The 19358-nt window shown below is 33.5% G+C and overlaps 1 protein-coding gene across 1 annotated transcript in view; it reads left to right on the top strand.

Moving 5' to 3' along the window:
* LOC150101639 (lactosylceramide 4-alpha-galactosyltransferase-like) overlaps positions 1–17691 on the top strand; it is a 29023-nt gene extending 11332 nt beyond the window's left edge. Inside the window, exon 3 of the mRNA XM_090400410.1 lies at positions 17562–17691. Coding sequence (XP_090256536.1) covers positions 17562–17648 — 87 coding nt within the window. The 3' untranslated portion in view covers positions 17649–17691. The remainder of the gene's footprint in view (positions 1–17561) is intronic.
* The last annotated feature ends 1667 nt before the right edge of the window (positions 17692–19358 follow it).

Raw genomic sequence — 19358 nt, 5'->3', positions numbered from 1 at the left:
TCATTACGATAATTCAGTAAATAATAGCTGAAATTCTTTAGTGTTAGTGTCTTCTGTTTCGTGGACAGAGAGAGAGAGAGAGAGAGAGAGAGAGAATGAAAGATGTTTGTGTTTTATGAGATGGCTTAATGTTATCGAACTATGGAGAGTTTACTTTGCATGATACAATAGAAAAATTATTATTAAAACGTGACACCTCCAGGGAGTCCAAAGTCTCATCGAGGGAGGACACCTACATTACAACTTTCTGTCTCAATCCATCAACTATACAACGAATCGCAACTATCATCATCATCTACAGCACCGCCATCTGCCCCTCACCACCACCACCACTAGGGTTTTCACAGACAATAACTAGCATCCATGCCTATGGCGGGATTCGAACCCTCAGCCATTTGGCAGGAGAGCGGATATGTTAACCACTTCGTCGACAGGGGCAAATATGCGAGTAAATTGCTAATAAACTGTAAGTTGAGTAATAAGTTGTTGTTTTGAATCCCGAGGTGTTCATGGATTTTTATGATTGTCTTCAGGTACGAATTAATTTCATCGTGCAGTGTACTTCATATTCGATGTCTAAAGAAGGCATTTGGTTAAAAGAAATTAAATTACAAAAAACGTAATCTGGATATGTTACTGATGACGTACTATAGACTTACAACACTTCAAGGAGTCATATAAAATGGATTACATGAAACTACAGAAGTATAAAATAAGTGATAGAAACAAATAAATATATTATCTTAATTTCGTACAGTCAATTTTTGATATACAATTAAAAACGCCAAGCTACTATAGTAATTTACAATTACCGACTGACACTCAACTTCAGCATTAATTATATCTATGCACATTACTGCGCAACTATTCTGAGATTTCAAAACACTTTTAGATTTAAAAAAATAATAAAAAGTTTATTTACTCTCTGCTCACATTTTAACAACGATTTATTAAATTCGCTTCCCAATAACAAAATATTCATCTGTTATTACCTTTGATTGGAAACTAGGATAAAACAGATGCAATCTATGGTTTGAAAGCTACACAAATATTCTCGCCCTGTATAACCTCATAGTCATTGTAAACAGTTACATAATTATAATTTAGTTGAATTGCACACGGGTAAAATATTTTCACTACATTTGAGAATAGATTTGAAAGCAATAACTACAGATAAATGTTTAATTTTAAATGGATATCAGTTGTTCATGGAAATACTTTCTGCGGTAATTACGACTTGCTGTGAAGTCCTCAAAATTGTGATGAACTCGAAACATTTAAGATTACTTCAATTTGATGATTATAAGGGTGTTATTAAAACAAGCAGTCGGTATAGATGAAACCCTTTCGTTGGAAAGTCTTGGGTTCGAATTCCTTTTAGAACTCTAAGAACCTTTACAAGGGCTTTACAATACTAAAGGAGAGATGGCAGGTTTCATATACTGCTCAAAACAATTACGGGATATTTTAGTTTCTGTCAGATAATTATAAATTTCTTATTCATGGATTGGGTGTAATTGATGAGAAATTGTTTAAATAATCGATATTTATTACAAATTTAACAAATTATACATTTTAACGTGAAATAATATTAACAGGAATAACAACAAGGATAGCCAAAAACGCTTTTGTTAGTTTTTAATATGGCGTATGATCTCCATTAACAGCCAAAACAGCGGTACATCTTGATTGCATGGACCGGATAAGATGATCAAACCCTTCTTGTGGAATTGATATTTGAAACATGATATTCATATTTCCCCACTCTTCTGTGAGAGCAATTTCGAGCTGCTGAAGCGATCGTGGTGGCACCAGTCGACCAGAAACGTACCCATCTAAAGCATCCAATGTATGTTCGATTGGATTATAGTCTGGTAAACAGGCAGGCCAGTCCATTCGTTCAATACCTTCTTCCTCAAACCACTCTTGTACCAAATTTGCACGATGTGGAAGAGCATTGCCATCCATAAAAATGAATTCTTTGGCCAATTGTAGTAGCATATGGAACGAACTATAGGTTCCGAAATCTCATTGAGAAACCTTTGGGCTGTAAGGAACGGTTTCTGATAAAATAAAGATCAGTATGGCCACTTATTCCAGCCCATACAATCAAACTCCCACCTTGATGTTGCGGTCTTTCATGAACAAATTGTGGATTATTTCTTGTTCCACTTTCATGCCATATCAACATACGTCGGTTATTTGGTTGCAGACTGAACCTGAACTCGTCACTAAAAGGTACACGAGCATAATCCTCATTTGTCCAGTTGTGATGTTCCTGTGTCCAAATTCTTCGCGCTCTTTTGTGATTTGCATTCAGTGGAATGTAAACCACTGGTGTTCTATCGTATAAAGCTACGGCATGAAGATGATTTCGATCATTTCTCCTCTCCAGAAAGCGATTTGAAAGTCGCGAAATTACGCCTTCAGAACAGCATGCTTGAGTGACAACTTGTTAACATATGTCCAGCTTCTAATCCACCAATGGCTCTCCAAGCCATAGAATCCGGGACATCATATTGCTCTGCCATTTGTAACAAAATGATGGGTGGTAGGTGACAGAAGTTTACAATTGAAGTGATAATTATGCACTGTGGAAGTGTGCGCAACAAGCCACGCTTTTATATCCCCGCAAACTAATACGGCTAAGACACGTTTCGACAAGTTCTAGCATGATTTTGTTCGCAGTTGCGTGTTCAACACTGTTGTACATTAAGAATATTTTAAAATAAACGTTACATTTGTAAATTATTTTTATAACTTTATAACAACTTAAAAACCAAAATATCACTTAATTGTTTTGAGCAGTATATAAAGGAGGAAGGTTTTCCTCCCTGAAACTTGGGTTTTTCCTCCTATATAACAAGCAAACTTGTCAGAAGAACACCGAGGACACTTCAAAGCAGAAAATGCACATAGAATTATCTGCATTCTCATTACTTGTTCGTGGATAATGTTCATAATAATTCTACAATGCCGGTGCTTCTATAATGCAAAACACAGAAGTAGTTACACCCAGAGTTCATTACTACTTAGAGTGGAAGACAGTTGAGGAAAAAGAAGAAGAAGAATCTTATCGATATTTCATTCGTATATCAGCAGATCGGACTGTTTTAGAACTTGCATAATTAAAACGACTGTTCTAGAAATGACAGGACTGGAGTGAACGATGAATTAAAGTGTTAAAATCCATATTACTGGCGGTTTATTACTTCAGAGATTTGCAGATAGTGTACGAATTAGATTAAATTGAAATTATGAATTATATTTATTTTTCAGATGTAACCCCAAAGATAATTTATGTAGATGCTTCCTCAAACTCTACTGAAATATTTTTCTTGGAAACTTCCGGTAGATGCAGTTTGAACTGTCGTCAGCTGTGTTCAGTTGAATCTGCAGCTAAACTCAATCCAGAAATGGATATAACACTATTCTTTCCAAGTGCTAATATAGAAATGACACCCATCATGTTGACAGTAGACCATGTTTATCGTAATATGAACTTCAACATACTTAATGTGACACCACTCTTGGAAGGCACGTCACTCGAAGATTGATTCTTGAAATCAGATTGGAGAAGCAGTTCGTATAAAGTCGCATACCTTAGTGATGAATTCTGATTGACCATTTTATGGAAGTATGGTGGTATTTATCGTGATTTAGATGTTTTGTATTAAACATCTAAAGGAAACTCAGTTCTTATTTAGAATAATACCTTGACTATTTGGATCATTGCCTTTATGAATTCATCAACACATACAGAAGTGATTTATGGGGATATAACGGACCGCAACTAATAGTGCGGGTTTTGCAATCATACTGTGGAGTGGAATCTCTGATCAACGCCGATGAAAATAATTGTGGCATCAAAATACTTAATACAGAAGCTGCATTTCCAGTACATTGGAATGAAGGAGAACACTACATGAAAAAATCAGCAGCAACAAGTGTGGTATCCAAATTTAACAAAGGTTATGTTATTCATGTCTGCAATAGTCTTACTTCAAGCATTCCGCTACACATTGGAGAACACTCCGCTTATGAAATAGCAGCAAGGAAGATTCTGGTTGTATATCAATCGTGTTCCTAATGGGCAGAAAAACAGAACAATGCCTATCATTATAAAATTTAAAAGTAAAACGATCAGAGACAAATGGCTGGAGGGAAACAAAAGTGTCAAATATATATTGAGTACAACTGATATATGTGACAGTTTTAAGAATAGTAAAATATGTTTAAACGAGCAATTGACTGGAAACCTAAAACACTTACTATTTATTGCCAAGAAATGGAAAGAAGTCCACCTCAAATATCTCTGGGTCAAACAGTGGAACGGTTTCATGAGAAGATACGACACATCTAAAATATAGCGAATCAGATGCGAAGAAGACTTGTCTAAACTCCGAGAAAACAGCGAGAGTAATAACTAATTACGAACAACGATGACAAATGAGAATAATAACTGTGATGTCACTTTTCATAAATGTATAATTTGCTATGATTCAGCAAAATTAAGAAACTTTATCTTCTGATACTTTGCATATAAATATAAGAAGTATTCGAGATAAATTAGAGCACATTGAATTACTACTAGACAACTTGAGCTATCGGCTAGATGTTCTGATATTAGTGGAAATCTGGGTTAAAGACGAAGAAATTTATTTGTACCATTTAAGTGGATTTAAAATTTATTATCAATGTAGAAATTATAATAAATCAGGAGGAGTAATTATCTTTATCCGAGATTCCATATCTGTTAATAACATTACTAACATAAAAAGGCAACAGCTGAAAATGTCAATTTATATTTAAAACATCATAATATATATATATATATATATAATGGCTGTACATAGGTCGCATTGTTACACAGAGCCCAACTTTATACAAGAATTCGAGTGAATCTAGATGAGATCAGAAGTGAAAATGTTCTCATAATTGGGGATATGAATATTGACTTGCTGAGGAATAGCGAAACCTCTCAAGATTATCTAGATCTACTTGCCATGCATGGACTCGAACAACATATTAATGTCCCCACGAGAGAATTCAATGTTGATAGAACGTGTCTAGATCGTGTATTCGGGAGAAGTTTAAGTGGAAACAAAATCCAAGCAGCAGTTCTGCGCCAACCTCTCGCGGATCACTTTCCAATCGGAATTAAAGTGCGTTTGCATGTACAGTACAGAGATAGTACAACCCAAAACATCCCCTACTCAACAATTGACTCCAGAGTATTGAAACCTAACTTGAGCACTGTCTCCTGGGAAGATATAACGACAGAAACAATTATTGGTACCTCGTATCATAAATTTATTGCAATATTGAACAATAAAATACAAGACTCGAATAAAGTTTAAATAATAGACACAATGAAAGAAAAAAAAAGCCGTGGATTACACAGGAAATCAGATACTACATAAAAATTAGAGATAAAGTGTATAAGATGTTTAAAAAATACCCGCACAATCAATATTATGAACATAGTTTCAAGTACTATAGAAATCTAATAGATCATAAATTAAAAGAAAGTAAAAACGAATACTACAGAAATGAATTCCTAAAATGCCGAGAAAACCCCAGAAAACAATTAAGTTTGTGAATAAATTAATAGGCAAAGATACAGACAAACAAAACCTCCCCGTACTTAAAGATATCGATAGGAATAGAAAGGAAAAGGAATAGAAGAGAAAATGGAGGCAGAGGATTAGCTGAAGAATTCAATAACCTTTTGCCACGGTCAGTGAAAGCATTCTGAAAAATGCTAAACCCACCCCTCAGAATTGCACTTTCAAGAGACTTGATAACACCATATATCCTTTCCCCATTTGTGAAAAAGAAATCAAGAGTGTTATAGCTAGCCTCAAAACAACCAAATCTTCAGGATACGATGGTATTAACACACGCATTGTGAAAGAATGCCAAATGTACGTTATGGAACCCCTAATGCACATTTCAACTTATCACTGATGACGGGCACGTTTCCATCAGATTTCAAGAAAGCCGTAGTTGTACCTATTTACAAAAAAGAAGGAAAGAAAAATAACTTGAAAAATTACAGACCGATCTCCCTTCTACCGGTCTTTTCGAAAATATTAGAGAAATTGGTGAAAATTAGACTCGAAAATTAGATTGGTAAAAATTGGACAAAAACAACTTATTTTCATTATTGCCTGGGTTCAGGCAAAGGTTTAGCACAGAACATGGTTTACTGAACTTCACAAACACAGTTCATACCTCCCTTGATGAACATAAACTAGCATTAGCAGTATTTCTAGATATATACAATGCTTTTGACTCTGTATCACATGAAATTTTAATATCAAAATTAGAAGTCATAGGAATACGAGGTACTGCCCTAAACTGGTTCAAAAATTACTTAAATGCCAGATCACGAATTATAAAAATAAACAACAGCTATAACAGCTCCAAAACAGTAGACTGCGGTGTATCACAAGGATCTGTCTTGGGACCAATTTTATTTAATATTTATATCAACGACTTCTGCAATCTTAAACTAAACAGCAAAATAAATACTTTTGCAGATGATGCAGTACTAATTTTCTCTACGGACACAGCCGAACAAATGAAAACCATCGTAAATGCTGACCTTTTGAAAGTAACAAATTGGTTCCAGTCAAACAAACTCAGTCTGAATGTCTCAAAAACTAAATATGTAAATTGTAACTTGCGAAATACAACCAGCAAAATGAACTTCACTGCCCAATTAGTTTTGCATGATTGGAACTGCAGAACAAATTCAAATTGCAACTGCGAGAAAATAGAAAAAGTCAATGTAATAACTTACTTGGGATTTAAAATTGATAGTAATTTAAGTTGGAAAGCGCATATCACCGATGTGGTAAATAAAATAAGGATTAAGTTAAAGAGACTTTACTACCTAAACAGATTCTTAAATTTAAATATGTTAAAAATATTATATTCTGACTGGATTCAAAGCACACTACAATATGGTATATTAAGTTGGGGAGGAATCGATCGCACTACGCTGAAACCTTTATTCTCGACTCAGAATAAAGTCATTAAAATCTTAACTAGAAACAAATATAAGGATACTGCAAAGTGTAATAAATATACCATACTAGACATAGTATCCCTTAGATATTTATACATCTATAGGGTACTATTATTCATAAAAAACGACAACGAAGACATAAACAAGATACTTTCCTAATTAGACATAAGGGCCTAAAATATATGTAGTTCCAAAAGCAAATAAAGAAGCAATACACTAACTTTATACTTATTTAGCGCCAAAAGTATTCAACACACTATCTTTAACAATAAGAAATGAAACTAATCCAAACAAATACAAAACCCTAATCAAAGAGTATTTATTTCCCCCCAGAAACGAGGAAGCTCTGTTCAAAAGAATTTTATAAATTATTGGATTTTAGTATATTTGTATTAAAAAGGTCCAGTCTTATGTGTAAAACGTAAAAAATTAAATGCTATTTAACTGCTTTGTTTTATTCTGTTCCTAATTAATTGTTATACAATTTCTCTGTACATATGAGCATGCTGCTGCAATTTTATTATGTAATTATATTATAATAATATATAATATGTATATTATATGAATGTACATATGGTTACATAATGAAAATGTATTACATAAATTTTTGTAACTTTATGCCTATACTTATGCGTAACCTCGATGAGCTGTTGCTCCTAGGTTACACAGATTGTTCAACATTTTATACTAGCATAGGAAGCTTACAAACAAAAACTAGTGTCATCTCTCTCTCTCTCTCTAAAAAAAAAAAAAAACAGAGAGAGAGCGAGAAAAGTATATATAATGACTAGAAAGATCAACAAGAAATGGAGTCCAAAGCAGAGAACTATAAATAATGAAAACGGTCATATTTTGATAAACACAGAAGAAATACGAGAGCAGTGGACAAGATACCGCTCAGAGTTATATAATAAATAAGGAAATGTTGTGGTCTAAAATATGTTAATTGACGAATTGAGAGAAATATCATCACTAAGCACAGATGGAGAAACAAAATACGTAGATGATCTTTATAATTCTGAAAGGTTTTCGGCCTAAGAATGAAAAAATGAATTCCTAATTTCAAAATCATTTTTATTTTTCAACATAATCTCCCTTAAGACTAATCCATTTATTCCAGCGATGCTCCAGCGTCATTATCCCGTTCCTGTAGTGGTTCTCAGTAAGATCTGCAAAATACCCTTCTACAGCAGCAATCACCTCTTGATTCGAAGAAAAACGCTCACCAGCGAGTAGGAGTTTTAATTTTCGGAAGAGACAGAAGTCAGAGGGAGCCAAATCTGGGGATTAGGGTGGATGTTCCTGCAATTCATAGTACAAATCCCTTAATTTTCCCATTGCCAAAACATCTTTGTAGACAGGTGCATTGTCCTGATGAAAGATGATTTTTTTCTTCTGCAAACCGGGTCTTTTCTCATGAAGTTTTTCGTCCTGTCTGGTTAAAAGATCAGAATAATATTACCTGGTTATTGTTTTAGCCTTTTCAAGATAATTAATAAAAAAAATGCCTTTAGCATCCCCAAACACCGATGCCATGACCTTTCCTGCTGATGGAACTGACTTTGTCTTCTTTGGCGTTGAACAACCGGCTTCTCTACACTGTTTTGACTGCTGTTTGGATTCTGATGTGTAATGGTGAATTCAGGTCTCATCCATAGTAATAAATCGACGTACAAAATCAGTTTTATTCTTATTAAAGCACTCCAAGCACTGTTCAGAGATTTTCATGCGAGTGCGTTTATGATCTGCTGTGAGCAAACGCGGCACCCATCTTGCGAAAAGCTTTTTAATTTGAAATTCTTCATGCAAAATATATCCTACACGTTCTTTTGAAATGCCTATAGTCTCAGCAATTTCACGCACTTTGACTGTTCGGTCATCCAGTGTCATATCGTGCACTTGATCAATGATTTCTGGTGTTGTTACACTTCTTTTTGGACGTTCTTCACGTAGATCATCTTCAAGCTGGTACGGCCAGGTTTAAACTCGGCATCCCATTTCTTAATTGTCGAAAATGAAGGAGAAGAGTGCCCATAAACTTTTATTAACTTCGGAATTTTTTTTACGTTAAACCTTCTTTTACAAAGAATGTTATAACCGCACGATACTCAATTTTATATCCGTGTCAAGGGTTACAGACAATACTTTGCCATCCGACATCTGTATAAAAAAACTACTTGAAGGAATGACTTGTAATTTCACATGGATGAAATTGCCAGTCATGTACAAGAGATGTACAAACTTAGAAAAAAACCTCTTGCCGATAGTGTGGCCATTTATGGTCAAGGCCGAGAACCTTTCAAACTACCCACGTATACTGAGGCATGAGGTTGTAAAGGATGATCAGATTACTGGGGAGATGTTGAAACATGGTGGCGAGGTGATCATAGACGAACTGTACCGGTTAGGTAACATTGCATGGGAGGATGGACTCTTAAAAAAACCAAAACACCAAAAGAATGGACAAGATCAATCTTAATACCTATTCACAAAAAAGGAAGCAAAATGGATTGTAAAAATTACAGAATAGTAGCTCTAACGAGTATTATGAGAAAATACTCATAATAGTATTGATAGAAAGAATAAGGAAAATAAGGGAAGAAAATCTAAAGTATGAGCAAACAGGATTTAAAAGAGACAGAAATACTATGCGCCAAATAATAATGTTAAGATCAATTGTGGAGAAAGCTCTGTAAAACTAAACATGTTGTTGTTACCTGTTTTGTTGACTTTCAGAAAGCACTTGAGAGCATCAGAAAGTGGCATGGACTGCGCTCTAATCTTATGGAGTAGAAATCAAAGTGATTATGACTCTTGCAGAACATTCAACAATGCGGAGGCTACTATTACAAGCTGTGGAGCAACAGGAAGATGGTTTCTGATACTAGGAGGCAGGAGACAAAAAGACCCAGCATCAGCAATCATCTTTATCCTGCTCTTAGAAAGAACAATGGATGACCTAAAGAATGATATAAGGGGAATTTCAATTCAAGGTTCTAAGTTGAACAACTTGCGATTTGCAGATGACATAGTCATTATTAAAGAAGACAAAAGGAACTACTGTAGAAAGAACAGTGCTGAAATTAAGTGGAGAAGGAGAGACATATGGACCGATACTAAACATTGATAAAAAAACGATGATAGTCTGAGAGAAGAGGGTTAAAAATCAATTAAAGATCAACGGAAACAAGAGATGGAAGAGGTTAGGACGTTCACATACTTAGGGATCAGCATGACTCATGATTTAGATCGTAAGAATGAAATAAGGGGAGAGGACTGTTCCCACATTTGGAGTAGTTTACCAAAAATGTCCCTGCGATTTGCCTTACGCTCTCCAGAAAGGAAAATATAGTTAACTTATGAACTCCTGCTCTGTCTTTCTATGGAGGATGCCATGGATGTTGCTCCATTGAAGTGGCCACCATGATTCTTTCACTATCCTTTAAATGTGTAAAATACCACTGATCAACCTGCATATAAACTTCAGATCCAAACTTTTCGAAAATTTCTTATTCTACTCTTTCGCATCTCCGTACCATTTTCCACTAAGACAAGGCTCTCTTCTTATTTTCCAAGAAACATACATACACTTATGTTTTTCTTCCAATAAGCTGATGAAAACTTTTCAAAGATCTGTTGTAATATTTTTCTTATCAGCGTGCAAAAAATGATAAAAGCATCAGTCTCAAAGAGTGTCTGTTATCAGAAATTATCCTGCAAGGTACAATCTGATTTTTTCAAGTGAACTTTGTCAATACGTTTGTAGTTAGCAACGTTAATGTTGAAGCTAAGTTAGATGGTGGGTTGTGTTCCTATTATACACTACAGTCATGCAAGTAAAAACGACACTAATACCGTTATTTGGATTAGCATTATTCCTTTTATTTATATCCTACGGTTTTATCAAACAAGGTAAGTAAGATTTCTTTACGATAAATGACAGAGAGAGAGAGAGAGAGAGAGAGAGAGAGGAGTGAAAAGCTGTTTGCGTTTTATAAGATGCCGTAATGTTATCGAACTATGGGGAGTTTACTTTGAATGGTACAATATGAGGAAAGAAATATTCGAGTAAATTGCTAATAAATTGTTAGTAAATAGACTTGTAAGTTACTGTTTTGAATCTCGCTTTATGCGTTGATTTTTAGGATTGCTTTTAGGTACGAATTTAATTTTATCGTCCAGTACTCCATATTCGATGTCTAGAGAAGAATGTTGGTTAATAAAAATATAAAAAAAAATTAATTCACAAAAAATCTTAATCTGCACAAGTTACTCATGTGCTTAGACTTAGAACATTTCGAGAAAGAGTAATATAAAATGGATTATATGAAACTACAAAGCAGTATAAAGTAACCGATGGAAACAAATAAATATATTATCTTAATTTGGTAAGTAGAATTTTTACATACGATTAAAAAATGCAGGCTACTATAGTAATTTACAAGTACCGACTGACATGTTGACTAAATAATTTTTTCAGCATATTCTGATTATATCTTTGCATAATGCTACGCAATTTTTTTCTGATTTCAAAACACTTTTCGGGATTTAAAAAAAACAATAAAAAGTTTATTTACTAGCTACCCACTTTTTAACAACGGTTTATTAGCTTAGTTTCGCAATAACAGAATACTCATATCCAATTAGCTATGATTTGAAAACAGGATAAAACAAATGCAATCTATGGTTCGAAAGCTGAACAAATATTCTCGCCGTGTATAACCTCATAGTCATTGAAAGCAGTTACATAATTATAATTTGGTTTAATTGCTTCAAGTGAGCAATTAAACCAAAATGCTTGCATTCATAAAATATGTTATAAACTAAATGCTAGCATTTATTTTACAAAAAGAGTAAAATAAGTGTAATAAAAGTGACTATATATTAATCGAGAAAAAATCTTAATACTAGAGTTGAAATATCCCAAATTTATTACGATTATTAAGGAGAAATTTGCATGAATAGCAAAGGCCAAGAACTATTAGACTTCTGTATTTTCAAAAATTTTAAAATAGCATACTTTTTTAAAAAATAAATATAAATAAATATTCCTTGAATGGCAGAGGACACGATTTGTAATCGATTATACTTCATCGTTACTAATCAGAAACTTGAGAGAGATATAAATGTTACAAAGGAAATGAAATTGTTGAAGATCATTATTTAGTAGTCTCTAAAATAGAAATACTAGCTAAAATGCAGAAAGGAATCAGAAAAGACAAGAAATAGAACAACTTTGCAAAGTGTATCTATTACAAGAAGAAAGCCTTAGAATGCTATATCAATCATGATTAACAGATTACCTAAAGAAACCAAAATCAGTGAATATATGGAAGAAGAATGGAAAACTTTAATAAAGATAATCCATAAAGCAGCTTCTGAAGTAGTTGGAAAGAAAAATAAAATATTCAAAAACAAAAACACTAAAAATTTGTAACACATATATAGAAAATGCAATGAGAGAAAAACAAATGGCATACAAATCTTCTAAAACATGCAAAAGAAATAGAAGCAAGTTATATCATAGAACAGAAAACTCATCGAGATTCTTGGGAAAGATTTATTAATAAAATAGAAGAAGACATACATGGAAAATAAAACGTAGTCTACAAAATCTTTAAGAAATTAAACAACTAAGAAAGTGATACAGCACAAACAACAGAATACATGAGAAAGAATGGATAGAATATTATAAGAATTTATTGTATGACCCAAATTGAATCACAGAAAAGAATAATGAAAAAATCAGTACTGATGTGGAACCAATAAAATTGGAGGAATTAAAAGAAACAATAAAGGTATAAAAAATATAAAATCAACCGGATTAGATGAAATAAATACAGGGCTTTGGAAATATGGCGCAGAATATTCACATCACAGATTCTAACAATTATCATCAGAGATTGGTTAAAAGCTAAGGTTATATCTATATTTAACAAAGGAGATAGAGATGATCGTCGGAAATATAGATGAATAAGTTTATTAAATACTGGTTACAAAATTTATAGTAAAATCCTCAATACAAAAACTTACAAATATTGCAAAACATCTACTCCTAGAAGTATAAAATAGTTTCAGACATGAAAGATCGTGTATGGACATTATTTATCTGTTAAAACGAATTATTGAAAAAAAAAAAGACGAGTTTAATTTAGAGACCCATCTGGCCTTCATAAATTATGGGAAAGCTTTTGATAAAATACACAGAGAAAAATTATGGAATATAATGAAAAAGAAATTATATCCGTCATTTAGTACAAGGTTACAATATTTTTATAAAGATAGAAAACTCTTGTTACAGTTAAATAATAAATTAACAGAATAGATTGAATTAATCGATTTCATAAAAACATTCAGAGAGAACTGTACAAGTACTGGATTGCTACATCACAGAATGTACAAAACAGCAGAGGTTAACAATTAAATGGAAGAAAGAACTCTGGCCGTAGCATCACGCCAAAACATCTTTGTTGACAGGTACATTGTCCTGATGAAAGATGACTTTTTTTCTTCTGCAAACAGGATCTTTTCTCATAAATATTTTCGTCTCGTCTGGTTAAAAGTTCGGAATAATATTCTCCGGTTATTGTTTTACCCTTCTCAAGATAATTAATAAACAAAATGCCTTTAGCATCCCCAAACACCGATGCCATGACCTTTCCTGCTGATGGAACTGATTTTGTCTTCTTTGTCGCTGAACACCCGGCTTCTGTCCACTGTTTTGACTGCTGTTTGGATTCTGGTGTCTAATGATGAATCCAAGTCTCATCCATAGTAATAAAGCGACACACAAAATCAGTTTTATTCTTGTTAAAACGCTCCAAACACTGTTCAGAGATTTTCATGCTAGTTCGTTTTTGATGTGCTGTGAGCAAGCGCGGCACCCATCTTGCGCAAAGCTTTTTCATTTGCAATTCTTCATGCAAAATATATCCTACACGTTCTTTTGAAATGCCTATAATCTCAGCAATTTCACGCAATTTGAGTTGCCGGGAATCCAATAACAAATCGTGCACTTGATCAATGATTTCTGGTGTTGTTACACTTTTCGGACGTCCTTCATGTGGATCATCTTCAAGGCTGGTACAGCCACCTTTAAACTCGGCAGCCCATTTCTTAATTGTTGAAAACGAAGGAGAAGAGTACTCTTAAACTTTTATGAACTTCGGATGAATTTCTTTTGGTTAAACTTTCTTTTACAAGAATTTTATAACCGCACGATACTCAATTTTATCCACTTCCAGGGATACAGACAACACTTTGGATTCCAACTGCTGTATAAAACAAACTACTCGATAGAATGACTTTTAATTTCACATGGATACTTTATGACAGATGTACTAACTTAGAAAGAAACACATTGCCCATAGTGATGCCATCGATGGTCGAGGCCGAGAACTTTTCAGACATCCTCGTATACTGAGCATATTATATTACAATATTATGAAGATGAACTTGAAAAATCAGATTATGAATTAAACAAAATAAACCAATAATACAATATAAAATTTTCACTAAAGCAAACAAAATCATGGCATTCAGGAGTCGAGATCATGTTAGATCAAAATTAGTTATAGCCAATTAAATAATCGAAGAGATGACAAAGCTTAATTATTTAGGCTGCATAATAACATACATGAAAATAAAGATATAGATGAAAACAATAAATAAATTTCAGAACAATTACAAGGACAATGAATTAAAAAAAAGATAAGAAACTCGACAAACATTTTATAAAGTAATTTCCGCTTCCACTTCCACTCTGTTATAGGGTTCAAAAATATCGACTGTTAAAAAAAAGAAAGATGAAAGCAAAATACAAGCTGAATATTATATTAAAATAAGCTGTCGATCAGAGACCCCGTAACTCAGTCAGTATAGACAAAACGTTTTGGTTTGAAAGATCTGGGTTCGGAAGCAGCTTCTCCCCAGAGAAACTTGGGTTCTTATTCGTGTAAAACAGGCAAATAGGTCAGAAGAACAAACAAGGAAGTTTCACGCAGAAATGCAGTTAATCGATGAGAGTGACAGGAGTTCAATAAGAGTCTATTGAAGCTAGTAGAAAAGGGAAGATAGGATGGGAGAAATCTGCTGCTATTATATCTGTAATGTTCGTGATAATTCCACATCGCGGGTGGTTCCGTAATTCGACATCACGAAGCAGAGTTCGTTATTACTGGAGTGGAAGACAGTTGAGTTCATTTGTCGAATTAATTCGAAGTCGGACTCTTTTTGGACTTGCATAATTAAAAAGGCTGTTCTAGAAATGAGAGCACTGGATTGAACGATGAATTAAAAGAACCAAAGGATACATATGCTTAATCTCAAAAATTATTTTTAGGAATTGGTTATATTATATATTTTTTAATATTTGATTTATATCGATATGCGTTGTTCATTTTATTGAGACAATGATTAATCATTCTTATCATTATGTCAATTATAATATCAAAATATATAAAATAAAAAATAAATAAATTCGTTAAGCTTCTTTATTCCTTATAAGCAATAGAAGACAGATCTTAAACCTAATTTTGAGAAATTAACTGATACTTCTACTAGCGTCATTCATTAGAAGTGATAAATCTGTAGCCAAAGTCTAAAGGCGAATATGACGCGAGATCGGATCAAATATGGTCTCTATTTGTCTTCTGGTGATCTAGTATTATTAACACAACAAATTATTTTAACATATGGTATATAATTAACATGGCTAGTAATACTTTGTTTTTATTGTGTATATATATAATAAGAGATTAGTGATCTATAACAATTTCTTTGTCTTTCCTAGTTATCCAGTGAATATAATATACACGAAAATCAACTTTATTATATAATTCATGAAAATTACATGTTCATTCTGGCTAATAGATAGATATCAAAGAGTGGTTTATGGGGGAGCGAAGTCCAGTAGAAGACAGGTGACTAGTGGTGTGCCTCAGGGCTCAGTGCTTGGTCCTCTATTATTATATTTGTACATCAATGATATTGGGAATACTTTGAAAGGAGATTTCCACTTGTCTGCTGAGGATACAAAACTGGGAAGAGCAATAGTTAATTCAGATGATGTGGATATCTGATGTGGATATGCAGGATGACTTAAATAGGCTGATGGTTTGGGCTAAACTAAATGGCTGCCAGTTTAATGTGGCCAAATGTAAGGTGATGCACTTCGGAAGGATGAGATCACATGCTGTTTACTATATTGATGGAACTGAACTGCAGGAGGTTGATGAGGTTAGGGACTTGGGAGTTATTGTGGACAGAGAACTTAAGTTTAGAAGGCAAAGGTTGGCAAAGGTTGCCAAAATTTCACATCAGATTACATGGTTATTCAGGAACACACTGACAAGCAGGGATAAGCAATTGATTGTCCTACTTTATAAAGCATTAATAGGAATTCATTTGGACTATTGTGCACAGATCTGGTCACAATAGTCCAAATGAGGACTATTGTGACTAGATCTGTGTTTCTTGGTGATGTGGAAATGGTGGAGAGGATTCAGAGGCGGGTTACAAAAATTGTTGCAGGCCTGTGTGATGTCTCCTAGGAGGATAGATTGAAGGTCTGTGGGCTTCAAAAACTAGTTGATAGACGTAGAAGAGGAGATATGATAGAGGCATATAAATTATTAAAAGGGTTTTATAGGATTGATACTGATAACCTTTTTAAGACCAGTGCAGGAAGGGAGAGAATGAGGGGTAATCCCTCGAGATTGTGTAAGAGTGTGGTTAACAAAGGTGTTAAGAGTAGATTTTTTGCTTGGAGGGTCGTAAATGGGTGGAATAATACGTTGCCAGAGGTGGTTGTGAATGCTTCATCTGTTGATGAGTTTAAGGGAAAGTATGACAGGTATTGTGTGAATAATGGTTTGCATGTCAATGTTTAAAAGTTTGTTAAATTTATAATAAAAAAGATTAAATATGCAAGAATTTCTTTTTCTTTTAATTAAAATGCAATATAAGATATATTACTTTTTTTCTTTGTTTAAATTTTATTTTAAAATAAGTAACAGATTTTTGTTTGGTACCAATGTATAGTATATTAACTCGTTGCTATTCCTTATCCAGTTTCAGATTCTGTATAAAACCGGAGTATTAATAGCAGCGAGTTAATATACTAACAAAACTCTGTTACAGATTTTAAAATTAAAATCATACAAAAAAGAAAGTAATATATTTAATATTACATATTAATAAAAAGAAAAAGAAATTATTGTATATGTAATCTTTTTTTTTTTTACTTTAAGCAACTTTTAAACATGAAATCCATGTGCAGTTTTACTAAGCTGAAACTAAAAATAGTTCATAAGGTGAAAAATCTGTCTATAAATGAACTACAAAACTTAGTTAAATGTCGTTTTCCACATTGTTTTCCCCAACAGATTACAATAATACTTAATAATTTTCAAATGTTATATTTCATCACAGCAAGGATTTATTTCTTTTTTCATATACAGTGAACACATAATCTCAAACTATAAATTAAGACTAAACTGATATTGTGAATTATTATTTTTTTCAGATAAAATTCCGAAGAGGGTATATAAAGATGCCTTCTCAAATTCTACTGAAATATTTTTCTTGGAAACTTCCGGTAGATGCAGTTTGAACTGTCGTCAGCTGTGTTCAGTTGAATCCGCAGCTAAACTCAATCCCGAAATGGATATTACACTATTCTTTACAAGTGCTAATATAGAAATAACTCCCATAATGTTGACAGTAGACCATGTGTATCGTAATATGAATTTCAAGACACTTAATGTGACACGATTCTTAAAAGACACGCCACTCGAAGATTGGTTCTTGAAATCAGATTGGAGAAGCAGTTCGTATAAAGTCGTACACCTTAGTGATGCATTGCGATTGATCGTTCTATGGAAGTATGGTGGTATTTATCTTGATTTAGATGTTATAGTATTAAGGTCTTTGAACGATCTCAAAAACACACTCATCAAAGAACACAACAGTTCGATAGGAAACTCAATTCTTATCTTAGACAAATACCTTGACTATTTGGACCATTGCATTTATGAATTCGCCAACACATACAGAAGTGATTTATGGGGGATATAACGGACCGCAACTAATAGTGCGGGTTTTGCAATCATACTGTGAGGTGGAATCTCTGATCAACGCCGATGAAAATAATTGTGGCATCAAAATACTTAATCCAGAAGCTGCATTTCCAGTACATTGGAAAGAAGGAGAAAACTATATGAAAAAATCAGCAGCAACAAGTGTGGTATCCAAATTTAATAAAAGTTATGTTATTCATGTTTGGAATAGAATTACTTCAAGCATTCCGCTACACATCGGAGAAAACTCTGCTTATGAAATAGTAGCAAGAAGCAACTGTCCAATGGTATATGAATACGCAAGCAGAAGTGGGGAATTTTAAGTTTTTGCAGTATATTAAACCGTGGATCTCAGATTCCAGTCGATCTAAGGATGTGCTTATAAGACTAATGTGATGAAAAGAACAGCTCTGCATTATTACGCTAACCTGTTGTATTAGCCTTTAGGACACTTTTTTCTGAGTAGAGTTGAACTCCAGGTGATAAACATATTTTTAGATTCATGTGGTTAATATGAATCTGTTCCTATATTTTCAGCCCATTTCCTTCCAAATTCAAACTCCTCTGTGCAGAGATAAGACGTAATGAACGCTGTCATCACTGGAAAAGCAGAAAAAAAAACATTTTTTTAAAAACTAGAGATGGCAATTTAAATGTTGAAACTGTTAATACAGTTAATATTGTCTATGATATTATATGTACTGTATAGATCCGAACACCTGTGTAATCCTCAGAGGAAATACTTAAGAGGAAATAGCGTGTGCTTCCTTAACTTTAACCATCAAAAGAAAGTCCATTATTATAAGTTGGATTCATGTCACAATCCAGATAGTTATTTTACTTTTTTTAAAATATGCCAACTTTTTCGCTTATGTAATTTTGCGGTGAAGCCTTTAAACGATCTAAAGAAATTGCTGTTTGATATTATTTCCTGAAACATTTTTCACTAATAAGTCCTCTGTTCTCGATAGTATCCCTGCCCACACCCCTGAGTGTTCTGACAATTTGAAGACTGAAATTAATACTCATTCTATAATGTCTACACAAGCTGTCACACTCCTCTCCTCTGTCACCTGGATATCAGCTCAATGCTCTCCTATTTTCTGAAATCATTGTGTCACTTTGCTCTAATTTCGAGGCTCTAATAAACGAGGAATTAAACATCGTTATAGTTACATTCTCTGGTGGGGAGGTGAAGATAATCTAGTGATTGAACTGATACTAAACATCTCCTAAAAACGATC

This window comes from Typopeltis vanoorti, chromosome 11 (assembly GCF_054136105.1).
Source record: "Typopeltis vanoorti isolate ZY-2024b chromosome 11, IOZ_Tvanoo_1.0, whole genome shotgun sequence".
Lineage (NCBI taxonomy): Eukaryota > Metazoa > Arthropoda > Arachnida > Uropygi > Thelyphonidae > Typopeltis > Typopeltis vanoorti.
Note: the sequence above shows the minus strand (reverse complement) of the source record. Positions and strands in the feature narration are given on the sequence as shown.